We start from the raw sequence: 21,567 nt of genomic DNA on the forward strand, positions 1-21,567 counted from the left end.
CACCAAATCACAACAAAAGCCATCTCAAGGTGCCTCACATAGAACAGTTCAACATAAAAAATTTAAATAAATAAATTAAAAAAATTCAAATACATAATTATAAACAGAAGTAAAATAATAAAACAGATAAAAAAAAATATTCATAAGAAAGAGAATAAAAATAGGCTTTAAGTCTTGACTATGAAATGTCCACGGACTCTGACTGCCTCATGGTCGCAGGAAAACCGTTCCACAGAGCGGGTACACGATAAGAAAATGCTCTTTGACCTGTTGACATAGAAAACCTGTAAAGCCTACTTTTAGTACACAAAAAAATTCACCAGAGGTATCGATAAGGGAATCGATAAGCAATCGGATAGATAAGCGTAATTGATAATGTATCAATATCGGTAAAATCTTATCGATACCCACCCCAATTCTGACTGCATTCTAAATACTTGCACGGCATCATAACAGCATTTGGAACAGTCTGATCACGCTCGAGGAAAACTGAGGAAAAATGAGAGAGGGAGAGAGACAGTGAGTGACTGAGACAGAGGGAGACCTGCCATTGCTCCTTCCTGAATTTCAAAAGACATCCTATTTATGACCTGAAACATGTAGTCCAAGACCTTCTGATTAAGGGATCAGTGAACTGCATGATGGACTGGTGCCTATCACTGGTGGATGCAGTGGTTATTACGCATGGGCACTGCGTGATCTGATCGCTCTGTTTACATGCACTTCAGTGATGCCTTATTCAGTGGTACCTGGCTAACATGATTTCAGTTCATTGGTTGGATGTCATTCGAAATGCAGGTGACAGGAACGCAGCTCTTGTAAAACAGCAGAGGATGGCACACAGTCCTTTCTACCCCTCCCTCTTCGTGTCTTCCGACCAGACTTTGGCTGGCAATCGAACTGCATTCGTATGGCAATCAAAGTGCGTTTTTAATATTCTTACTGCATTCTAACAGCAGTCTTAAGTATTTGTACTGTGTTCCCACTATAGTTGAACAGCCTTTGTAAGCATACTCATGGGTTGCGCATGAATCAGTCAAGGTGGGATCCGCTTACATTCTAAGTAGTTGAACGGTATTCGTACATGGCTGTCTGAATGTCTGTCACTCCCGACTGTGCCTTGAAGTTTGGCTTTTTTCCCCATTCTGGCTGATTTGTTTTGATTCTTGCTCATTCGTGCTAAGTGTGACAAGGCTCGAATGAACCCATGCCTCCTGGAGCTCTTCCACAATGTCTTTCAGCCTGATAGGTTAAGGTCACAGATTCATGATTGTCACATGCACATCCCTGTTGTAGCAATTTTTACTAACAAGAAACTAAACATTTTATCAGATCACTGATGCATGTGGTTTAAATGTTAATCCACATGTGGTTTTGCAGATGAAGGTGTGCAGGCGGATCTGATGGACTTCCTGCTCTTTGGCTCATTGATCTCAGCTGTTGACCCAGTGGCAGTACTGGCCGTGTTTGAGGAAATTCATGTGAATGACACACTCTTCATTATTGTGTTTGGAGAGTCATTGCTCAATGATGCTGTCACTGTGGTGAGCCATACACACGGCAACATGTGTAAAAAGTTTCACTTTTCCAAACTGGCTCCATAGAACATCAGGTGAATCAGCCTGCAGCTCATCAGTTTGTGCAGGAGCCGCTGGTTTACGGAACTAACAGAGTTGCTTTTGATGGAATCACAGCTCCCAGTTTCGATCATGTTGTTTTCATTTCTGAATGGGAGCCAAATTATTGGTTCTGATGAAGTTCCATTTTGATCCAAATGTCATAGATGGTTCAACATAGGGTACTAAACCAGTTCAGAACCTTGTCAAAAATTGATGCAGCTGCAACAGTGGAAAAACTAACCAAGAAACCCAGTTGCTCTTGTGTAAACGTGTAGATATAATTGTTCTTCATCGGTGCATCTAACATTTTTTCCTCATAATATTTGCTTATATTAATAAATGAACCACTAGCTTGTTAAATTCTTAGCATTAGCATGCTAACACATGATGTTCTTTGTTTTTTAGGTTTTATATAAAGTCTATATTTCCTTTGTCGAAGTGGGAGTGGAAAATGTTCGGACATCAGATTACTTCAGAGGAGTCGGTGAGTCCAAAGAAATATGCTGTTGTTACGAGGTTGCTAAGATGTTGAGAGTAGTTCCTGTAGCGTGTCTGTGTCCTTTATTTCCAAACGTTGGGAAGGTGTTTAAAGCATTTTTTAAAATCTTGGTGCATGTTTCATGGGCCATTTTGCGTGTGTGTTCGGAGGCTGTCAAGAATGTGTTTCTGGGTGCGATGTCTTTTGCACAATATTTGGACTGTTTTCTACAATGATATTGTGGAGTGGTTGCCAGGAGGTTGCTAAGGTGTTCAGTGTGTTAACTCAGAGTTTTTATCTGATCAGTAGGGTGAATTGTCAAATATAGTTTTACCCTGGTTTTTATCATAATACTGTCCCTTACAAAGTACAAAATCAAACTATTTGTCAGATTAAATTTATTCAAAATCACGGTGAAAAACAGGTCTAGATTCTGAAGGACTTGTCTCTTGCAGGAGATCCATACATTCAGAACCACAAACAAAGGACTGGAACAGTTTTTATAAAACACAATGTGGGTGTGACAACAGGCAGACCTTATTTTACAAATCCTTCCCATATTGGTCCCCTGGTGGCATAGAGGGAGGTCCAGACTCCTGCCCAAGACCACAAGTGCCACGAGTATTCAGAAAAAAAAACAACAACATTGCGTACATGTCAATAAGACTGAATAATCATGATTACATACGCGAATGTGGTATTTCTGATTTCACTCCTGCTTAGTTTAGCATGGTGCGACATGACAAGGCGGCACAAACTACAGACATGGCAGGTTCCACGCTTTCAGGAGAGGAAACACAGTTAAGAATTTTCTCCCGGCCAGACAAAAGGAAAGGATACTAAAACGCAATGCTAAAATACCCTCAGCCATATGAGCATGTATCTTTAACGGGGTCTGCAGGAGGGCATCTGTGTGAGCATATGTGAGCTTTTGAAGAGGCCGAAAGTTACTTTTGACTGCATGTGATGCGCGTGCACACTGACATCAGCGAGATGTCTTGTACATCACTCCAGAGGTATTATCAGGTTACAAAAACAGCATTTTCAGTTTTAGAAGTGTTTATTTCTCCCCAGCTTTTATATAATGTATGAGAAACATGTTAGATTTACACAGATTCCGCCATGCTGGAGAGAGAGAGACCGGCCAGTGACGTCATAGTGCCTCTCTACTCTGTTTGGCTGTCACCCCCCCCCCCCCCAAAAAAAAAATAAAAGCAGATTCTATGATTCATAGCATAAAAATAGGAAAAAGAATGTGACCTTTTGACCTCTTAAAATAGGTCAAGGTTAGCCATCTTTGAACTTGTCCAAGGTCTGTGTCCCAAGAATGTTCCCTGTGAATTTGAAGACCTTGACAGTAATAGGACTAGACTTGTGCTGAGCACAGACAGAGAGACGGACAGATGGATGCAAAGCCTTTGCAATACCCAATGGCCATATTTTGTTCGCCTCGCTTAAAAATCTGTGGTTAGATCCATGTTTTGAAGACCATACTTTACTCACGCTGTGTTGGGCTTCACTTTTGCAGTCTGTCCCAGAGACACTCACACACTCATCTTTAACTGCTTAGTCCAGTTAAGGGTTGCGGGGGGCTGGAGCCCATCCCAGCAGACACAGAGCATGAGGCGGGGCACACCCAGGACAGGACGCCAGTCTGTCACAGGGCCATATATAGACAAACAAACACATTCACACCCGCACGCACACCTATGGACAATTTAAAGTTTCCAATCCACCTAACCTGCGTATCTTTGGATGTGACTCATGACCGTCCCAGAGACACTCAAAAAAGCAATTAAAAAAAACCTCTCACTTTCCTCCTCAAAATGTTATCTTTGGAAAGCTAGTAAGCAGTACTAACCATTTTACTGCATCCTTGCAAAATGCACATTTTAACCATATTCAACCTCAAAGTACACAAAAAAACACTGATTTCAAATTCCATTTTCCCCATTCATTTCAATAGAGGGCCTTGAAGGGGCGTTGCCCTTCATGACGTCATCAAAGTTCATATTCCTCACAGCTTGATGTTTCTGAGCGTTTATCAACAGCAGGTGAAATCAGGCTAATTTCTCCATGTTTATGACTTAATTTCTCAGGACATATTGCACTTAGCTATTTCCACAAATGGTTACTTCATAAATTGCTACACTTTGTCCTGATTATCATCTTTGTTTCAATTGAAAAATAAAGTAGATGCATTTATTACTTACATGTTCTATATTATAATAGCCAAGTGGCTTCTGTGGGCGTGCGTGTGTATTCGGTGCTTCAGTGTTTCCCATAATCCCCCTGGTGGCCCCCTGTGGTTTCCAGAATGCACTGTGGTACCAGCAGAGTTCTCCCGTCTCACAGCACATGTACGAGAAAACAATGGCAAAGCGAGAATGTGGATGGTGTTGATTTAGCGAGTTCAGGGGCGATTATGATGATGATGATACGTTCTCCCAAGTTGAGAGGGTTATCACTGCTTCTGCTGTGCCCCGATGTTGATTTATTGTCCGTACTTCACGACATGTGTAACGCTGTGAGTGCTGAGCTCCTGACACCGGAACTGCTGAAACCGACCTCTCGCATGAATTACGGGCCACGAGATGGCGCGAGATTGACACCGAATGGCTTTGATCATGCCAAAACTGGGGAGAGCTAACATTTGCCGTTTGGTATGCTTATGTGTTTTGGGTCAAAGATGAAAGCTGCGAAAATGGAAAGTTGATAGGACTTCTGCATATTTTGCGGCCTTTTGGGATTGCCTTTCATTGCTATGCTGATGATACTCAATTGTACATGTCGATAACTGCTGGTAGTCTTAACCACATAAAATCCTTAGAAGATTTCTTGCATCAGTGAGAAGCTGGTTGTCTAGTAACTTCCTACTTTTCAATTCTGATAAGACAGAAATGATGGTTCTTGGTCCAGCGAGACATTGGCATCAATTTGACCAGCTATCGCTTAGCTTAGGTTCGTGTGTTATACATCATATGGACAAAGTGAGGAATCTTGGGGTGATTTTTGATCCTGCGTTGTTCTTTGACCTCCATATTAGAGACATTACGAGGACTGCTTTCTTCCATCTGTGAAATATAGTGAAGATTTGTCCCATCCTGTCTATGGCTGATGCTGAGACTCTGATACATGCATTTATCTCTTCTGGATTGGATTATTGCAATGCTGTGTTTTCTGGTTTACCTGCCACATTTCTCCATGTAATGTGGAGTTGCATCAGAAGGGCATCCGGCATAAAACTTGTGCCAATTCACCATGCAGATCCACCTCAGATTTGCTGTGGCGACCCCGAGTGCAAACAAGGGAGCAACTGAAGGGACCTACCATGTTCTGGTTTCGTCTAGTTTTTGGTTGCAGTGTCAGTCAAATGTCTTTCTTCTCTGTTGGTCCCTTAGTTACTTTGTTTTTTTATTAGTTTCTGGTTTCGCCTGTCTTCACAGACTGCATCAGTCTCTCTTGGCTCTCTGTCCTCTTCATCCACTATCTTGTCTTACCATCCACCGCCAGCTCAGTAAGGGCATCAATAGTCCATTCTTTGTTCCCGGCTCTGAGCATCCCTGTCCTGCCTCTTACCCTGCTGCGGTTTCTGATCATTTGATAGACCTCCTGATGTTCCCTTGTACTCTGTTGGTCTTAGTGGCTGTGCTCCTGACTTCCCTGTGGACCAAAATAGGCCTCCAGACCGATCTCCTGGTACTTTTTTGACTTTCGGACTGCTACACGATCTCTGGCCTAGTGTTCCCTGTTTTTTAAGTAGGTCCCTGCCCATATTCCTGGGTGCTGACTCAATACAGCCTATAAAATCTTGAAATAAGATTAAAAAGATTAGTTTGAAGCAATGTAGTATAGACTGCTAACTTAAACTGAAATGCAACAGATGACTGATGCAAACACTGCATGATCTGCACACTGGGATATCCATGTCCAATAGTTCATGGTTCCAATTAATCACAAATATTTTGCTCGGCAATATAAATTTTAGATAATCTGTTTAGCCCCACTGATTGTTGAGATATAGCAGAAAATATGTTGTCAGAAGACAGCATGGGCTGGCAGCTGCAAGGCAAACACAAGGAAAAAGCATGAGAAAGCAGGCCTGAGAGTGAGACAATCTGGCACTGGAGAGAAGGAATTGAGATGGTGAAATAGTGCTCCAAACAATTAATGAGGAAACCAGAACACATGTAAACCTGGAGTCTGTGAACAGGAAGTAAAGCAACTGAGGGTACGCATAGGACAGATGTCACAATATAAGCATGATTTCAGATTAACACACAGGAGAGGAGGAGCACCTGGAATAATCAACGCAGAGGAGAATTACACTCATAGCTCTTTTGGAATAATTACCACATCAGAGAAATACAGGAAGGCACAAGGAGATGGAAAGTATTAATTATAAAAGAACCAGAACCTCAAGAGTCAAAACCATGTCAAACCCACAGGCAAAATTTCTTATCAAGCCAAAGCATGAGAAATTTACTTGAATTAAGTCGAAGGATCTACTTTAGAAAGATAACCTATTTTTATACTTTTATATTGTGATCAATGACATTTTGAATATAACATTATTACAGCTGCCCGGCTCTGCAGTTTTTTACAGTGTGTGTGTGTGTGTGTGTGTGTGTGTGTGTGTGTGTGTGTAACTGAATCTTAATTATTTAAATTAGGACTGTCTGAATCAAATAACCAGATTCAGCCTCAGTATCAAATCGTACTTTTGGGTTGTTAAGGGGTTCAGACTGGTTTCTGATGTGTTGCTACTTGTTTGGTAGACTGTTTTGCCTGGCTGCTAGGATGTTGTTCAGTTGATTATTGTGGTTTATAAATTGTGTGTTCTGTAGGTTATTGATCTTAGAGGGGTTTTTCAGGCTGAGTCCTTGACAGGATGTGGTTGCTAAGGAATATGAGTTGAGATTACTCAAGTTTTTCTTCTGCATCTTCCTCTTTTCCAGCCTCCTTTCTTATTGTCAGTGTGGGAGGAACTCTGGTGGGTCTGGTCTTTGCCGTAATTCTGGGCTTCATCACTCGCTTCACCAAGAAGATTCGGATCATTGAGCCACTCTTTGTACTTCTGCTGGTCTACCTGGCCTATTTGACTGCTGAGCTCTTCTCCCTGTCTGCCATTCTGTCGTAAGTCTTTTAGTATAATACAGCCAGTCACACAACAGCAAATTCCTGATGATATGGTCCGAAAATGTCCTGAAATGATTGGTAAAATAACATCACGTCATGGGAAACTGGTGTGAACCCATACTTGTACTGGACAGTTTGAAGAGGCTTTCAGGTAAACCCTTACACTGTTTTACCCAGGTATACAATATTTCTTTCTAAATATTGTAAAAATAATATAATTGAGGGCAGCACAGTGACTTAGTGTTTAGTACTGTTGTCTCCCAGTGAGAAGGTCACTGGATCGATTTCCACCTGTGGCCTTTCTGTGTAGAGTTTGCATGTTCTCCCCGTTTTTGTGAGGGTTCTCTCCGGGTGCTCCGGCTTCCTCCCACATCCGAACACATGCAGGTTTGGTGCAGTGGAAACTTTTAATTGTCCTTAGGTGTGCGTGTGGGTGTGAATGTGTTTGTTTGTTTGTCTATATTTGTCCCTGCGACAGACTGGCTTCCTGTCCAGGGTGTATCCTGCTTTCATGCCCTATGACTGCTAGGATAGGCTCCAGCCCGCTGCGATCCAATCTTGGATAAGCGGTTGAATATGAGTGTGTGTGTAATGTAATTGAATGAGTTTGTAGAACCAGAGTTCTCAAACATGAGCTCCCTCTGGTGGTGCGCTGAGTCACTGTTGTTGTGCCTGGTAGTGCTTTTAATTTGCCAGTTTTCTTTAGACAAATCAGGGGATGGAAACATGATACAGTAAGTGATAAGAATGATAAATGATAAAAACGGTGACAAAGGTCAGTTTCAGTTTACTCTATTAATTTTGCTCCAGCTGTATTTGTGCTGAATTTGATGCTTGTATCACCATTTGAAGGATTGTTTCAGTTATCTGCTGCACTAATAAGCCAACAGAGCATGAACCAGCTGCTGTCTGTTAGCTTAACCCTCTGGGGCCGATGCCGTCATATATGACGGCTAAGACCAAGCTTTACTAAATTATAAATAACTTTTGAATGATATGAGATAGAAACTTACTTTTTTGCTGAAAAGTTAATTCCGTGAAATTTCGAGCCGGCCATCGGCCATCTTTGTACTCCTCGTAGAAGCTGTGTGATGACATGCGCAATGTGAGTGTCCAATCGGAATTGGTTCACCGTCACATGGCTTTCCAAAATCCAATCGTAGGGCAGCTTTACCTCACGTGAAAAGCCAAAGATCGTTTTCAGGAGTGATGTGTTACTAGTTGGCCCGTTTGAATAGCCCCCTGGGTGCTCCAATGAGTACACACTATTGGTCTCCAATGCGCCCTGCACCATTACGCACAGTGATCAGTGAAAGCAGGAGCAGACGGAGAGCCTCTGATGACAGTCGCACGTGCTCAAACAAAGAGTGTGTAACTATCAGGATTGCTCCACTAGTTTGCATGTAAATGTTACTGGATAACTCTGTTGCTTTCTCTGCATAAAGCACTGTTTACCATATCAATGGACAACAAAACGCATAGACCATTTTGTATATATGAATGAATGAAAATGAATGAATGAATGAAAACTGTTTATTTCGAACATTTGATACAACAACAATTACAAGATAGATCAGTAAAGACAACAACAAAAAAAGTTCCTACTGTGTACCCAACATGTCCGAAAAGGGGTAGGGTGAAGCATCAGCTTATTTATCTCTACCCCTTCTTCCCCACAACCAGTAATACCCTTTGCCACATATACACATAGATTCCTACACACCTAAACCGATATATATATATATATATATATATATATATATATATATATATATATATATATATATATATATATATATATATATATATATATATATATATATATATATATCAACATACATACACACATATATACATACATATATACATATATAACATAAATATACACCTACACATACCTACTTACATACAAAATACTATATATTTACAAGCCGAAGCAAAAAACAAAAACACCCTAACCCTCATTACCCTTCCTCCTCCCTATACCTAGAAAAAAACATATTTTTGTACCGCTGTTTGAACTGGTTCATGCTTGGACATTGCTTGAGCCCCACTCCCAATCTGTTCCACATCCTCACCCCACAGACAGAAATACAGAAACCTTTTAATGTTGTTCGTGCCCACTGATGCTTTAAATTAAATTTCCCCCTCAGACTGCAATCCCCTGATCTGTTAAAAAACATATTTTTAATATTTGCTGGAAGTAAATTGTTTATTGCTTTATACACGATTTGTACTGTTTGAAAATGAACCAAGTCTGTGAATTTTAAGAATTTGGATTGTAAAAATAGTGGATTTGTATGATCTCTATAGCCAGTATTATGAATAATTCTTATAGCTGTTTTCTGCATTACTGATAGTGATTGTGTTGTACCTTTATAAGTATTACCCCATACCTCTGCACAGTACTGTAAATATGGTAAAACCAGTGAGCAGTAAAGAATGCGAAGTGAGTTGTGGTCCAGAATATGTTTCGCTTTGTTTAGAACTAAAATGCTTCTTGACAGTTTACTTTGTATATGTTTTATATGAGTCTTCCAGTTTATCTTATCATCTATTATCACCCCCAGAAACTTATTTTCATGTACCCTTTCAATATCTACCCCCTCGACTTGTAACTGAACCTGTATGTCTGTATTACAATAGCCAAATAACATGTATTTTGTTTTACTTAAGTTTAATGATAATTTGTTTCTGTCAAACCATATTTTCAATTTTCCCATTTCTATACTGATCCTCCTCAGTAACTCCTGCAAATCCCTCCCTGAACAAAAAATGCTTGTGTCATCTGCAAATAATACTAATTTTAATATTTTGGAAACATTGACAATATCATTTATATAAATTAGAAACAGTTTTGGACCCAATACTGACCCCTGTGGGATGCCACAAGCATTGTCCAAGCATGATGATGTATATTCCCCCAACTTCACAAACTGTTTTCTGTTACTTAAGTAGCTTCTCACCCAGTGCAACACCAACCCCCTAATCCCATACTGTTCAGGTTTACTGATTAATATGTCATGATTGATTGTATCAAAAGCCTTTTTGAGGTCTATAAATATTCCAACTGAATGTAATTTGTGGTCTATGGCGTTTGTAATCTCCTCAACTGATTCTATTAATGCAAGTGATGTTGAACTATGTGCTCTAAATCCATATTGACTGTCAGTAAGTAATTTATGTTTATTTATGAATTTGTCTAATCTATTATTGAATAACTTTTCTAATAATTTGGAAAATTGTGGAAGCAAAGAAACAGGTCTATAATTTGTGAAGTAGTGTCTATCCCCAGTCTTATACAGTGGCACAACCTTAGCTATTTTCATTTGATTGGGAAATTTACCGGTTTGAAATGATAAGTTACAGATGTATGTTAATGGTTCTACAATCCATTCAATGACCTGTTTTACCACCACCATATCAATTTCATTTAAATCGGTAGATGTTTTATATTTACAATTATTCACAATGTCTATAATTTCTTTTCCATCCACTGCTGTGAGGAACATTGAACAGGGATTTCTTTCTATGAGATTATTATCCCAATCCTCAGGTTGGGAATTGGGAATTTTTTCTGCCAAGCTTGGTCCAATATTTACAAAAAAATTATTAAAACCGTTGACTACCTCATCCTTATTTTCCTTCTTGACATTATTATCAATGAAATACTGAGGGTAACTCTGTTTTTTATTACCATTTTTGATAATGCTATTTAATATATCCCATATTCCTTTAATACTGTTTTTGTTATTATATAAAATGTTACTATAATATTCCTTCCTACATACCCGTATAATATTAGTTAATCTATTTTTGTATTTCTTATATCTATTTTCTGCCTCTTTAGTCTTTAGTTTTATGAATTCTCTATACAGTGTATTTTTCTTATTACATGCATTTCATAACCCTTTCTTCATCCATGGTCTAGTTTGCTGTGTGTTTTGAATAAATGTGTGTGGAAAATTATTTTTCGCTTTATTTTTCCTTTGCCTATTTTTGATTGTAAACCTTTATTACACTTATAAAACACAACAAAAACATATATATTCTGAAAGCACAGGTTGTCCTGAAAAAAAGAGACATAAAACTTGATTGTGGGATGCAGGGAGAGCTGTTAACAGCAATAATAAAACATTTATGCCAGGCAAGTGAACTGTCCAAAAAAATGCCCTCGGACCCCAGAGGGTTAAACGTGTGTATATAAGGTAACCCAAATTAAAGGAGAAATGCTGCTTTTAACAACCTGGACCTCATTACTGTGGGTTTGAATTTTGGCACTTCCTGTTTAGGACGCCCTGTACCATGAGTGAGCTTCGCGCCACTGTGCGCCACTTCGCTCATATTACATAACGGCTGAGTGGATCCTTGTCATTTCATTGGTGCTTGGTATGTCACATGACATGGATTATTCATCCTGTTTGTGTTGCATTGCATTTAATGTGCAGTTTGGTTCCATTTAGAGTGCAAATTTGGTTCCATACGTTTGGTACCATTGCATTTTGCACACTCTCACATGCACGCGTGCACACACAAACACGTGCATGCACACACAACACACGTGCACATGCACACACAAAACAAATCTACTGCAATGTCTGGAGGCTGTTAGCAGGAAGTTAGAATGAAAAGCTGGACTAATTTCTGTCTTGATTTTTCCCGTTGCACTGAGGATGTGCACAGCCTTTTTTTGGTAGTACACGTGCGCACAAGCGCCGACCCGGATGTGTGTGCGCGTACGCGGGGGACAACGACTCTACCAAGACAACGATTTCAATGAGCTAACCGACACTGCTAATTCTGGTAACACACACACACATACACACACACAAAATCCACTCCGCTGTAAGCCATCTGGATGCATGAAGAATTCTTCATATGAAAAGCTGACGTGATTTTTGCTAGACTAAGGAACTACACAAAGTCTTTTTTTTATGGAAGTCTGAAGTCAGTGCACAGCATCACTCAACTACACATCATAATTTGGACTTTAGCAGCAGTGGAACACCAAAATGTAAGTCCCTTTTCTGTTGTTTATAAATTAATAAAATATCAAATGACAAGGATCTATTTTAGCCGTTATATAAAACAAATAATGAATGTTTTTACATTCTTTCAATGGAACAAATATTTAATTTGGTGAAAGCTGGAACATACCATTCAACGAGTTATTGAATGGTATGTTCCAGCTTTCACCTCATGAAATATTTGTACCATTGAACTCAGACATTCATTATGTGTATACCAGCTCACTTGGCACACCATGTCTTGCAATGACTGCTTTGCTAGATGTTGTCTGAAGTGTTGCAACTTCAGGATAGTTTAAAAAGTAATCTGTTACTACAATGTGGTTTTTACTATTGCAGTTGAACAGATCTGCTCCCACTCTTTCAAATGGTTTACTGGGCACAGGACATGTCATGAGTGGCTCTGCTTGCTGTTGGGGTTGATACGTCAAACATCTTTCACACGAGGCTGCGGTGTGACTAATGTCTTGATTCATTCGAGGCCAATACATAACCTTGCATGCTCTGCATTTGCATTTCTCTTCCCCCAAGTGCGCTTTGTGTATTTTTTAGCATGTCTGTGTGCATTGAGTTTAGAATAACAAATCTATTGCCTTTAAACACAATGTCATCAACAACTGACATTATCATATCAACACAGGCTTGAATATCAGCACATTTTTCATCATCAGGTCTTTCTTGTCCACTGCTCTGGTCGTAAAACCTCAGTATTGAGATCCACTCATTATTTTGCTCCAGAAGCATACAAAGTGCTGCTGTTATTGTGGGCAATTTTGGGATGAACTTTGCAAGATAGGTCACATCCCTAAAAAGCGTCTCAGCTCCTCCTTGTTCTGAGCAGTGGTGGGCACAGTTCCGCTAATCCGCTAACCATTAATTAGCGAAGCTAACTTTTTTTGTTAGTGGATTAACTTTTCAGCTGACTTCAAAAACCATCAGTGGACCAATTAGCTTCCGCTAAATTTATTTTCGCTAACTTTTAGTTTGCTAACATTTTGTTGCTGGCATAGTAAGTAAAGCCGAATGGTCAAAAACGTTTGTAAACCCTAAAATCACATGTTAGTTCCTGTCTGTTATATGTTTTACAGTGAGGAGCAGAGCTCAACCCAACCCCAGCAGAAAGGATCTGGCTGCCTGGCTGCTACAAAGACAAAAAAAGCCATCATTTACATTCAACATAGAATGCCCCAGACGGGTGGCAAAAGGCATAAAAGGCAAAGCAGGTTTGACTTATGGTTTGATTTAAAAACCAAACTAATTCCGGCCATTTTATTGATTTTAACGTTAACTCTGTCATTTTTACAAATTGAAAATATCACAAATATCTTTTAGTTTTAAATTAATGCACTAATTCTGAAGGTTTGAGCATTAAAACTTATAGATGCTAAAAGGCATTATGGGAACATGAGCCTCCTTATCACTGGTTGGCTGTTTATTTATTTGTAAAAAAACAAACAAACAAAAAAGCTACACACAAGTTACTGTAACGTGTGTGTTGGTTTTTTACAAATCTGTTTTTGTAAATATGTAATTTGTTTTTCATTTGTAAAAAAATATTTGCAAAACTGAAAATTCTGTTTGTTAAGTGTGATTCAGCGCACTGAATGGCGACCATGTCACAGTTGGATGTTAGTTACACTCCCATCCAGTAGATGGCGGTGTTCTATGGGTTTTGATGCAAAATGCATGGAACACCACCATGAATAACACTTAGAAGGATGGGACGTTACACCCCTGTATTGATTTCCATGGGTTGAATGCTATCACCGTCTCTAACAAATATCCACTTCCTCTCCTTGATTCTGCACATGGGGCATCTATTTTCAATAAGCTCGATTTGTGTAATGCTTATCAGTTGTCGGAACCGGCGAGCGGAATGGAAGCTCCTCCTATTTGATGACGCACCGGGGCGAATTTTCGCAGCAAAAGCAGAGCGACACACCGGGTGAAGGAGGCGCGTCTATCACCACACGCCCCCCGCAAATTTGTAGCGTCTGATCGCGCCTGGTGTGAACACGGCATTAGACTTAGCTTATCTATAGCAGAGTTTTGTTGTGGAACTCGCCCTGATGCCGGCTAAGGCACATTGCTGCTCTGACTGCCTCTAACTCACTTATGAGTCGCTCAGTGGCGTGCAGTCTTCCGTCGTTCTGCAGACTCCTTTGTCTGACACCATGTTGTGCTTGGTACTGGCTCAGAGACAGTCTTCATGGGTTTCACTCTGCATGTTTACTGCACACCATCTTACTGCCTCTATTCCACCAAGCATTATGGGTAATGTAGTTTTTAACACGCAACAACACAACTGCGATTTTTTTATAAATATGAAAAATATACAAGCAGTCTATACACACACACACACACCAGGAAACCCATCCATCCATCCATCCATCCATCCATCCATCCATCCATCCATCCATCCATCCATCCATCCATCCATCCATCCATCCATCCATCCATCCATCCATCCATCCATTTTCTTTCACTTTATCAGGAGTCGGGTCGCGGGGGAAGCAGCTCAAGCAAAGCCGCCCAGACCTCCCGATCCACACACACCTCCCCCAGCTCCTCCGGGGGAACCCCAAGGCGCTCCCAAGCTAGCCGAGAGATGTAGTCCCTCCAGCATGTCCTGGATCTTCCCTGGGGCCTCCTCCCAATGGGATGTGCCCGGAACACTTCTTCAGCGAGGCGTCCAGGGGGCATCCGGAAAAGATGTCTGAGCCACCTCAACTGACTCCTTTCGACGTGGAGGAGCAGTGGCTCGACTTCAAGCTCCTCCCGAGTGACCGAGCTCCTCACCCTATCTCTAAGGGAGCGCCCAGCCACCCTGCGGAGGAAACTCATCTCAGCTGCTTGTACTCACGATCTCGTTCTTTCGGTCATGAGCCAAATCTTATGACCATAGGTGAGGATTGGAACGTAGATCGATCGGTAAATCGAGAGCTTTGCTCACTCTACATGCTCCATCGGGTGCTCGAGGGTTCATGGGAGTTCGCCCAACCAGTCCACATGTGTTTTGTGGATCTGGAGAAGGCGTTCGACCGTGTCCCTGGGGGCACCCTGTAGGGAGTGTTCCGGGAGTACGGGGTCCGGGGTCCTTTGCTAAGGGCTATCCGGTCCCTGTACGACCGCAGCAGGAGCTTTGTTCGCATTGCCGGTAGTAAGTCAAACCTGTTTCCAGTGCACGTTGGCCTCTGCCAGGGCTGCCCTTTGTCACCGGTTCTGTTCATTATTTTTATGGACAGAATTTCTAGGCGCAGCCAGGGTGTAGAGGGGGTCTGGTTTGGGAACCACGGAATCTCGTCTCTGCTGTTTGCGGACGATGTGATTCTGTTGGCTTTGTCAAATCAGGACCTTCAGCGTGCACTGGGGCGGTTTGCAGCCGAGTGTGAAGCATCCGGGATGATAATCAGCACCTCCAAATCCGAGGCCATGGTTCTCGACCGGAAAAAGGTGCTTTGCCCTCTTCAGGTCGGTGGAGTGTCCTTGCCTCAAGTGGAGGTATTTAAGTAAGTATCTCGGGGTCTTGTTCACACCAGGAAACATTAACCACAATTTTTTAAGCACTGAAATGATATTTACAGTAGGTTTTCATCTTTAAAAAAATACAAAGTTTTCATTTTTAAGTGACATACATGCACAACACATCTGTAAACTACTTGGGCTACCATTCAGACCATCAGTGAAATTTGTATACGAGTATAGACAGTGGACCGTGACCACTCACTCACTCACTCACTCACTCACTCACTCACTCACTCACTCACTCACTCACTCACTCACTCACTCACTCACTCACTCACTCACTCACTCACTCACTCACTCACTCATCTTCATCAGGTCGCGGGGCAACAGCTCTAGCAGAGGACCCCAGGCTTCAGTGATTAAAGACATTCAGAGACTTAGAAGAGACGTGTAACAATGACTGGTGTGGACTGTGTTCTAACAGCAACTATAAGCTAAAATGGAGGCAGAGAACACACATGAATGTCCAGAAAAAAAGGAGAAGAAATGTGTATTGTTTTGATTCCATTTCCAACCGAGATGAATAGTTTCAAATGATAATTGAGTTCGGGTCCGGTCACATCAGTACAATGACACTGAATTATACGCAAGGCGAGACCGCATGTTCCATACACGTATGTAGATCTGTACCTAACAAACTCCTTTTTATGGTGTAATTAAATCAGAGGCTTTATTTCAAATAAGGTTAAGATTAACATAACTTTTCATTGAACCAATACAGATAAATGGAGCAGACGACCATGATGAAGAATTTAACGATTTTACGGATTTGAGACTTAAACGAAACCAATTTGACAATTGCTTATACGAGTCAGATTCAGCTCTTTAAGCAAAGGGAAATGAAGCAATGCTTCATAAGAGTTGGACTCAGCTAATACACGCTTCAGATACCAAGCTGCAGATCAGTTTCTGCTGTAAAAAGATAAACATGATGGAAAGCAATTATAAATTGACTGAAATCTCCTGTATGTGTGTAGGCCTATTCTCAAGGTCAGCATCATGTCACTTCTGGTGAAGAATTCGTACTTGTGCGACTGGCTGCTCTGTGAAAACACATTCGGGCTGTATGCTGTTCTATTGAAATCAGCTGTTTGGTTTTGTCTCTAGCTTGCTTCTTTCAGCCAGCTGACAGCTCTCATTGACTGGAATGATGAGATTTATACACCAAGCTGACCTAAAATGAACCATTGTACATTAAATTGACTTTATTGATGAGTCTGACTCCTTTGAAAAGTGACCAAATTACATGTATTTGTACTGAGTTTGGCGATGTTAGGCCACCAGAGGGTGCTTGGGTACTGCCTGACCTTGAGAATTATGCTACATGTATAAGTGAGGCATGTCAGTTAATTCTTCTTCTTTCTGATTCATGGCCGTTAGCAACTAATTCATTGTTGCATTACTGCCACCACTGAATTGGAGTGTGGAACAGGAAATAAATTCTGACCAGATTCAAATTCTATTAACAACCCATAATGCCATTTGGCGTCTCTTCAGCATTGTGCTCATGATGAAACTAAATCCCATTAATGATCCACCAAGATAAAAGTATATTAAATGATACTAACAACAATAACGTCAGTAGTTTTGAGTGGCTGAGGTTAGAGAGGCAGGGCACAAACATTCTGTACATTCAGTGTCCAAGTATCATTTTGAAATATTTGTCCGAACTCAACCCAACCCATCGGGCCCAAATTGTTTATCCACGCTCTAGTTTGCAAGGACATGTAGTCATTTTGACAACTTGTCTGTCGTCCTTCTCTGTCAAAATGCGCTGCAGATTCTGGACCGATGATGAATATATGGGTGAGTTTTTTCACGCCTGTCGGTTGCGTCATTCGCCTGTGAGCAGGCTTTGTGTGAGCAGTGGTCCACCCCACTTGTCTGATTTTTATTGTGAATAAATGTCAGAACGATTTGGAGCTTTGCTGCATCAAATTTTTCCAGAAACTGTGAGAGACCTCCAGCTGGACACCATTCGGAAAATTTAGATGGCTTTCAGCGACGATTTTATTGGGATTGCACAGATTAAGGAGTGCTCCAGCCTGTTTAAAGACCGCCCACAGCATCTGATAGCGCGGCGCGCTCCGAGCGCCGATCGACAAGCTCAAACCCCACTCAAGCAACCAGATCATTTCCAACGTGAAGGCTTTGTTGATCCGGGACGTCGTCTAACTTTCACAAAAAAGGCAGAAGGCGTTGACATCAGCACTTTTTCGGCACATTCTACTGTTACAGGAGTTTTTTTCATGGAAAGAGAAGCGGAGGATTGTGCCACCGTGCCGCTCATGACGCGGGACAAAACCACCTCCATGTTGGTCTCACAGGACGGCTTTCAGGTGGCTTTCAGATGGCTTCCGGTTGCTTTTCAGTCGTGTGAGTATCTCAGAAATTGTGCTTGAGCCGGACATGCCCCAACATGTCCTGTGAGGCTTCATCAAGGCGGTGCTTTGCGCCATGTGGCTCTGCCGCATGTGGCTCTGCCGCACGTCTGTCTCAATGTGCCGAAAAAGTGCTGATGTCCACGTCTTCCGAAATTTGTGTGCTAGTCAGATGACATACTGGATCAAGACAGCGTCTAGTTTAGAAATGAACAGCACATTCCACTGTTACAGGAATTTTTGTCATGGAAAGAGGAGCGGAGGAATTCTGCGCGTCGTGGCGGAGCCGCATGGTGCAAAGCAACGCCGTGATGAAGCCTCACAGGACATGTTGGGGCATGTCCAGCTCATGCACAATTTCTCGGATACTCACATGACTGAAAAGCAACCGGAAGCCGTCTGAGTCATCTGAAAGCCATCCTGTGAGACCAACACAGAGGTGGTTTTGTCCCGCGCCATGAGCAGCATGGTGGCGCAATCCTCCGCTTCTCTTTCCATGAAAAAAACTCCTGTAACAGTAGAATGTGCCGAAAAAGTGCTGATGTCCATGCCTTCTGCCTTTTTTGTGAAAGTTAGATGACGTCCCGGATCAACAAAGCCTTCACGTTGGAAATGATCTGGTTGTTTGAGCGGGGTTTGAGTCTGTCGATCGGTGCTCGGAGCGCGCCGCGCTCTCAGACGCTGTAGGCGGTCTTTAAACCGGCTGGCGCACTCCTTAATCTGTGTAATCCCCATAAAATCGTCGCTGAAAGCCATCTAAATTTTCCGAATGGTGTCCACCTGGAGGTCTCTCACAGTTTCTGGAAAAATTTGATGCAGCATAGCTCCAAATCGTTCAGACATTTATTCACAATAAAAATCCGACGAGAGGGGTGGACCACTGCTCACTCAAAGCCTGCTCACAGGCGAATGACGCAACCGACAGGCGTGAAAAAACTCATGCATGCTCACGAAGGTTCAAGCTTGGCTGATGCAATCACACGTGATTCAAATCCATATGGTTTTTGCAAAAAAATAAAAAGGTACGATACTTTTTAGACAGACCTCGTATAAATAAACTGAGTTTAAGGTGTAGGTGACACCAAAAAATGTGCACAAATCACTAAAAATGATGAAATGTTGATATTATGATATTTAAAAAAATCCTGAACAGTAAAAGTTGATAAGTGCACAGGTGAAGATAAACTACAGCTGTTTGAAGCCTGCGCTCTATTCCAGCCCCGTGCAGCCCTCAGCTGCGGCCATATTGTTGCTACGTCATCACACGAACAGCACCTGCTGATTCAATCAACTGTAAACATGATGGCGGTCGAGCTGTTTTTGGACATTTTTTTTTTTAGTGTGGAGCTTTTTTTTTTTTTTTAAGTCCAGCCTGGAGGATGACTTTTTTTCCTAGTGTGGAGCTTTTTTTTGTTTTTAAAGTCCAGTCTGAAGGTGTTTCTGAAGCAGCTGTGGGGGACACAGCATTTATGGTTCAGAACACATATTGGTGATTATTAAAAAAATAACTAAATAATACAGGCGATTTCGGCATGGGTGGAGGTGATAAACTGTTTTTTTGTTTTGTTTTGTTGTTTTTTGCCAGCTCTTTGGTTGTAATCAACTGATTAAAAAAATAGTTTTAATAGCTGTGAAATTAGAAAAAAGTGAACAATTTCAAATATGAAAAATGACACGAGGGACTGAAAATATCAGCTATTTTTACACTAAATATTGTTTTCCTTCTTGAATATGTTATATTAAAACCATTATAAATATTAAAACCATTCACACAAGAAGAAAATACATAGTCTTCTTACCTGTGCATTTCAGTGAGATCATCTTTAAACATATCCACCTTTACAAAACCACATCTGAAAAATAATTGAATTCCTTCTGTCCTAGTTGAAGAAAACTTAATTTGTTGCCACTTTGGTGCCAGGTTCCAGCGCCAGCTGTATTCAGTTATTGCGGCTGATCTATCCGTGCCATGTTGTTAATGAGCTGCTTTGTCCAAAGCCGCTGAAAGCAATAAAATAATCTGAAGATCCTCAGTTTTGCCTCCGTGTGGAGTGGAGAAGCCAGGGACTCCGTGCAAGTGCGTGCTCGTCAACATACGTGTTCCACCTGCCATTCTGCCGGCCATTCTGACACCAAAAACATGGTGCAGCTCTGACCCGAACCATGGGGCTGTCAATAGCCTGTAAAAATCCATAAATTAATGGGACAATTAAGATAATGGTTCTGGAGCTGACACCACTTCCTCCTCCTTCTTGTCCAATGTTAGCACGCCGGGAAGTTCCTGGTTTTTAGTGGCGTGCAGTTCAAAATCTGAATATTTATCTCTTCAAGAACTGTACACCAGGAAAGGATAAATTTCAAACTGTTGTTTAATTTTAGTCTTAAATATTAATGAAACTATGGCATTACATGTCACCTACACTTTAATTGAATTATTTTAATCCCAACTGCAGTGGTGGTACTTGAAAAGCCAAATTTTTTCTAAGGTGGTAGTCATTGTGAAGCGATTGAGAACCACTGTTGTAGAATCATCCTTGAGTTCCTCAGACGCCTTTACAGAAAAAAACAGAAAATCTTTCATGTTGTTATTTCTAGTCAACACTGGAGTAATAAATGCCCTTGTCCACAGCCTTACAAATTTCGAATAGAACCCAAACAATATATCAGTTGGCTGATGGTATCAGCCCATATGTGTTGGAGAAAGTGTAGTGACATGGACCCACAACAGGGGGCGCAAATGAACGGTCAATAGATGAGCCAAAAGGTAACAATTTAATGTTGTGAATGTGTACAACGATGATACAGACAATCACAGAATCTGATAGCAGTCAATACACCAAGGTGACGTGTGGGCAGGCTCGAGGATAGAAGACGTCTGTCCTGAGAAGAGCCGGGACCACACGATTTCCACCACCACAGAACCTGGTGAATACTGGAGCCGCCAAGTCCCGAATTCCCAGGTGATCACCGTCCCCGACTGTTGGATCTGGTACTGCTGGTGAGGAGCACAAACAGTGAGATGTGGGTGTGTGCACACCCAGTAACAAAAACAGTCAGAAGGTGGAAAGTCACCTCCACCTCTAATCACACACTCGTGCAGCTCCTGTTACACCACTTATCTGGTTTGGGTATGAAGCGAAGCCGTCGCTGTTCACACCAAACGCCAATCCAGCAGATAAGGCACACCACAGGAAAGCGGCTGCAAAAAGAGTTCAGACTATGACAGTTTTAGATACAGCAGAGAATATTACCTTCACAGGTAGATGATATCTCGGCAACGAGGTGGAGATGATGTCCGGTCTTTATGGAGTGAGATGATGTAGTGTAGATGGGTGACAGCTGTCAAGAGATAATGAGTGACAGCTGTCACCCCCGGCTGTGTCCGTGGCGGCAGCGCC

At 41.5% G+C, this 21,567-nt stretch overlaps 1 protein-coding gene across 1 annotated transcript in view; it reads left to right on the forward strand.

Annotated features, from left to right (window-relative positions):
- slc9a5 (solute carrier family 9 member A5) overlaps window positions 1–21,567 on the forward strand; it is a gene marked incomplete at its 5' end in the record, with an annotated part of 96,836 nt that overhangs the window by 13,643 nt on the left and 61,626 nt on the right. The window contains 3 exons of the mRNA XM_034184962.1: window positions 1,381–1,544; window positions 2,025–2,103; window positions 7,056–7,233. Of these exons, the coding sequence (XP_034040853.1) occupies window positions 1,381–1,544; window positions 2,025–2,103; window positions 7,056–7,233 (421 nt within the window). The remainder of the gene's footprint in view (window positions 1–1,380; window positions 1,545–2,024; window positions 2,104–7,055; window positions 7,234–21,567) is intronic.

The sequence above is a fragment of the Thalassophryne amazonica genome, chromosome 2 (assembly GCF_902500255.1).
Source record: "Thalassophryne amazonica chromosome 2, fThaAma1.1, whole genome shotgun sequence".
In the NCBI taxonomy this organism is placed as follows: Eukaryota; Metazoa; Chordata; class Actinopteri; order Batrachoidiformes; family Batrachoididae; genus Thalassophryne; species Thalassophryne amazonica.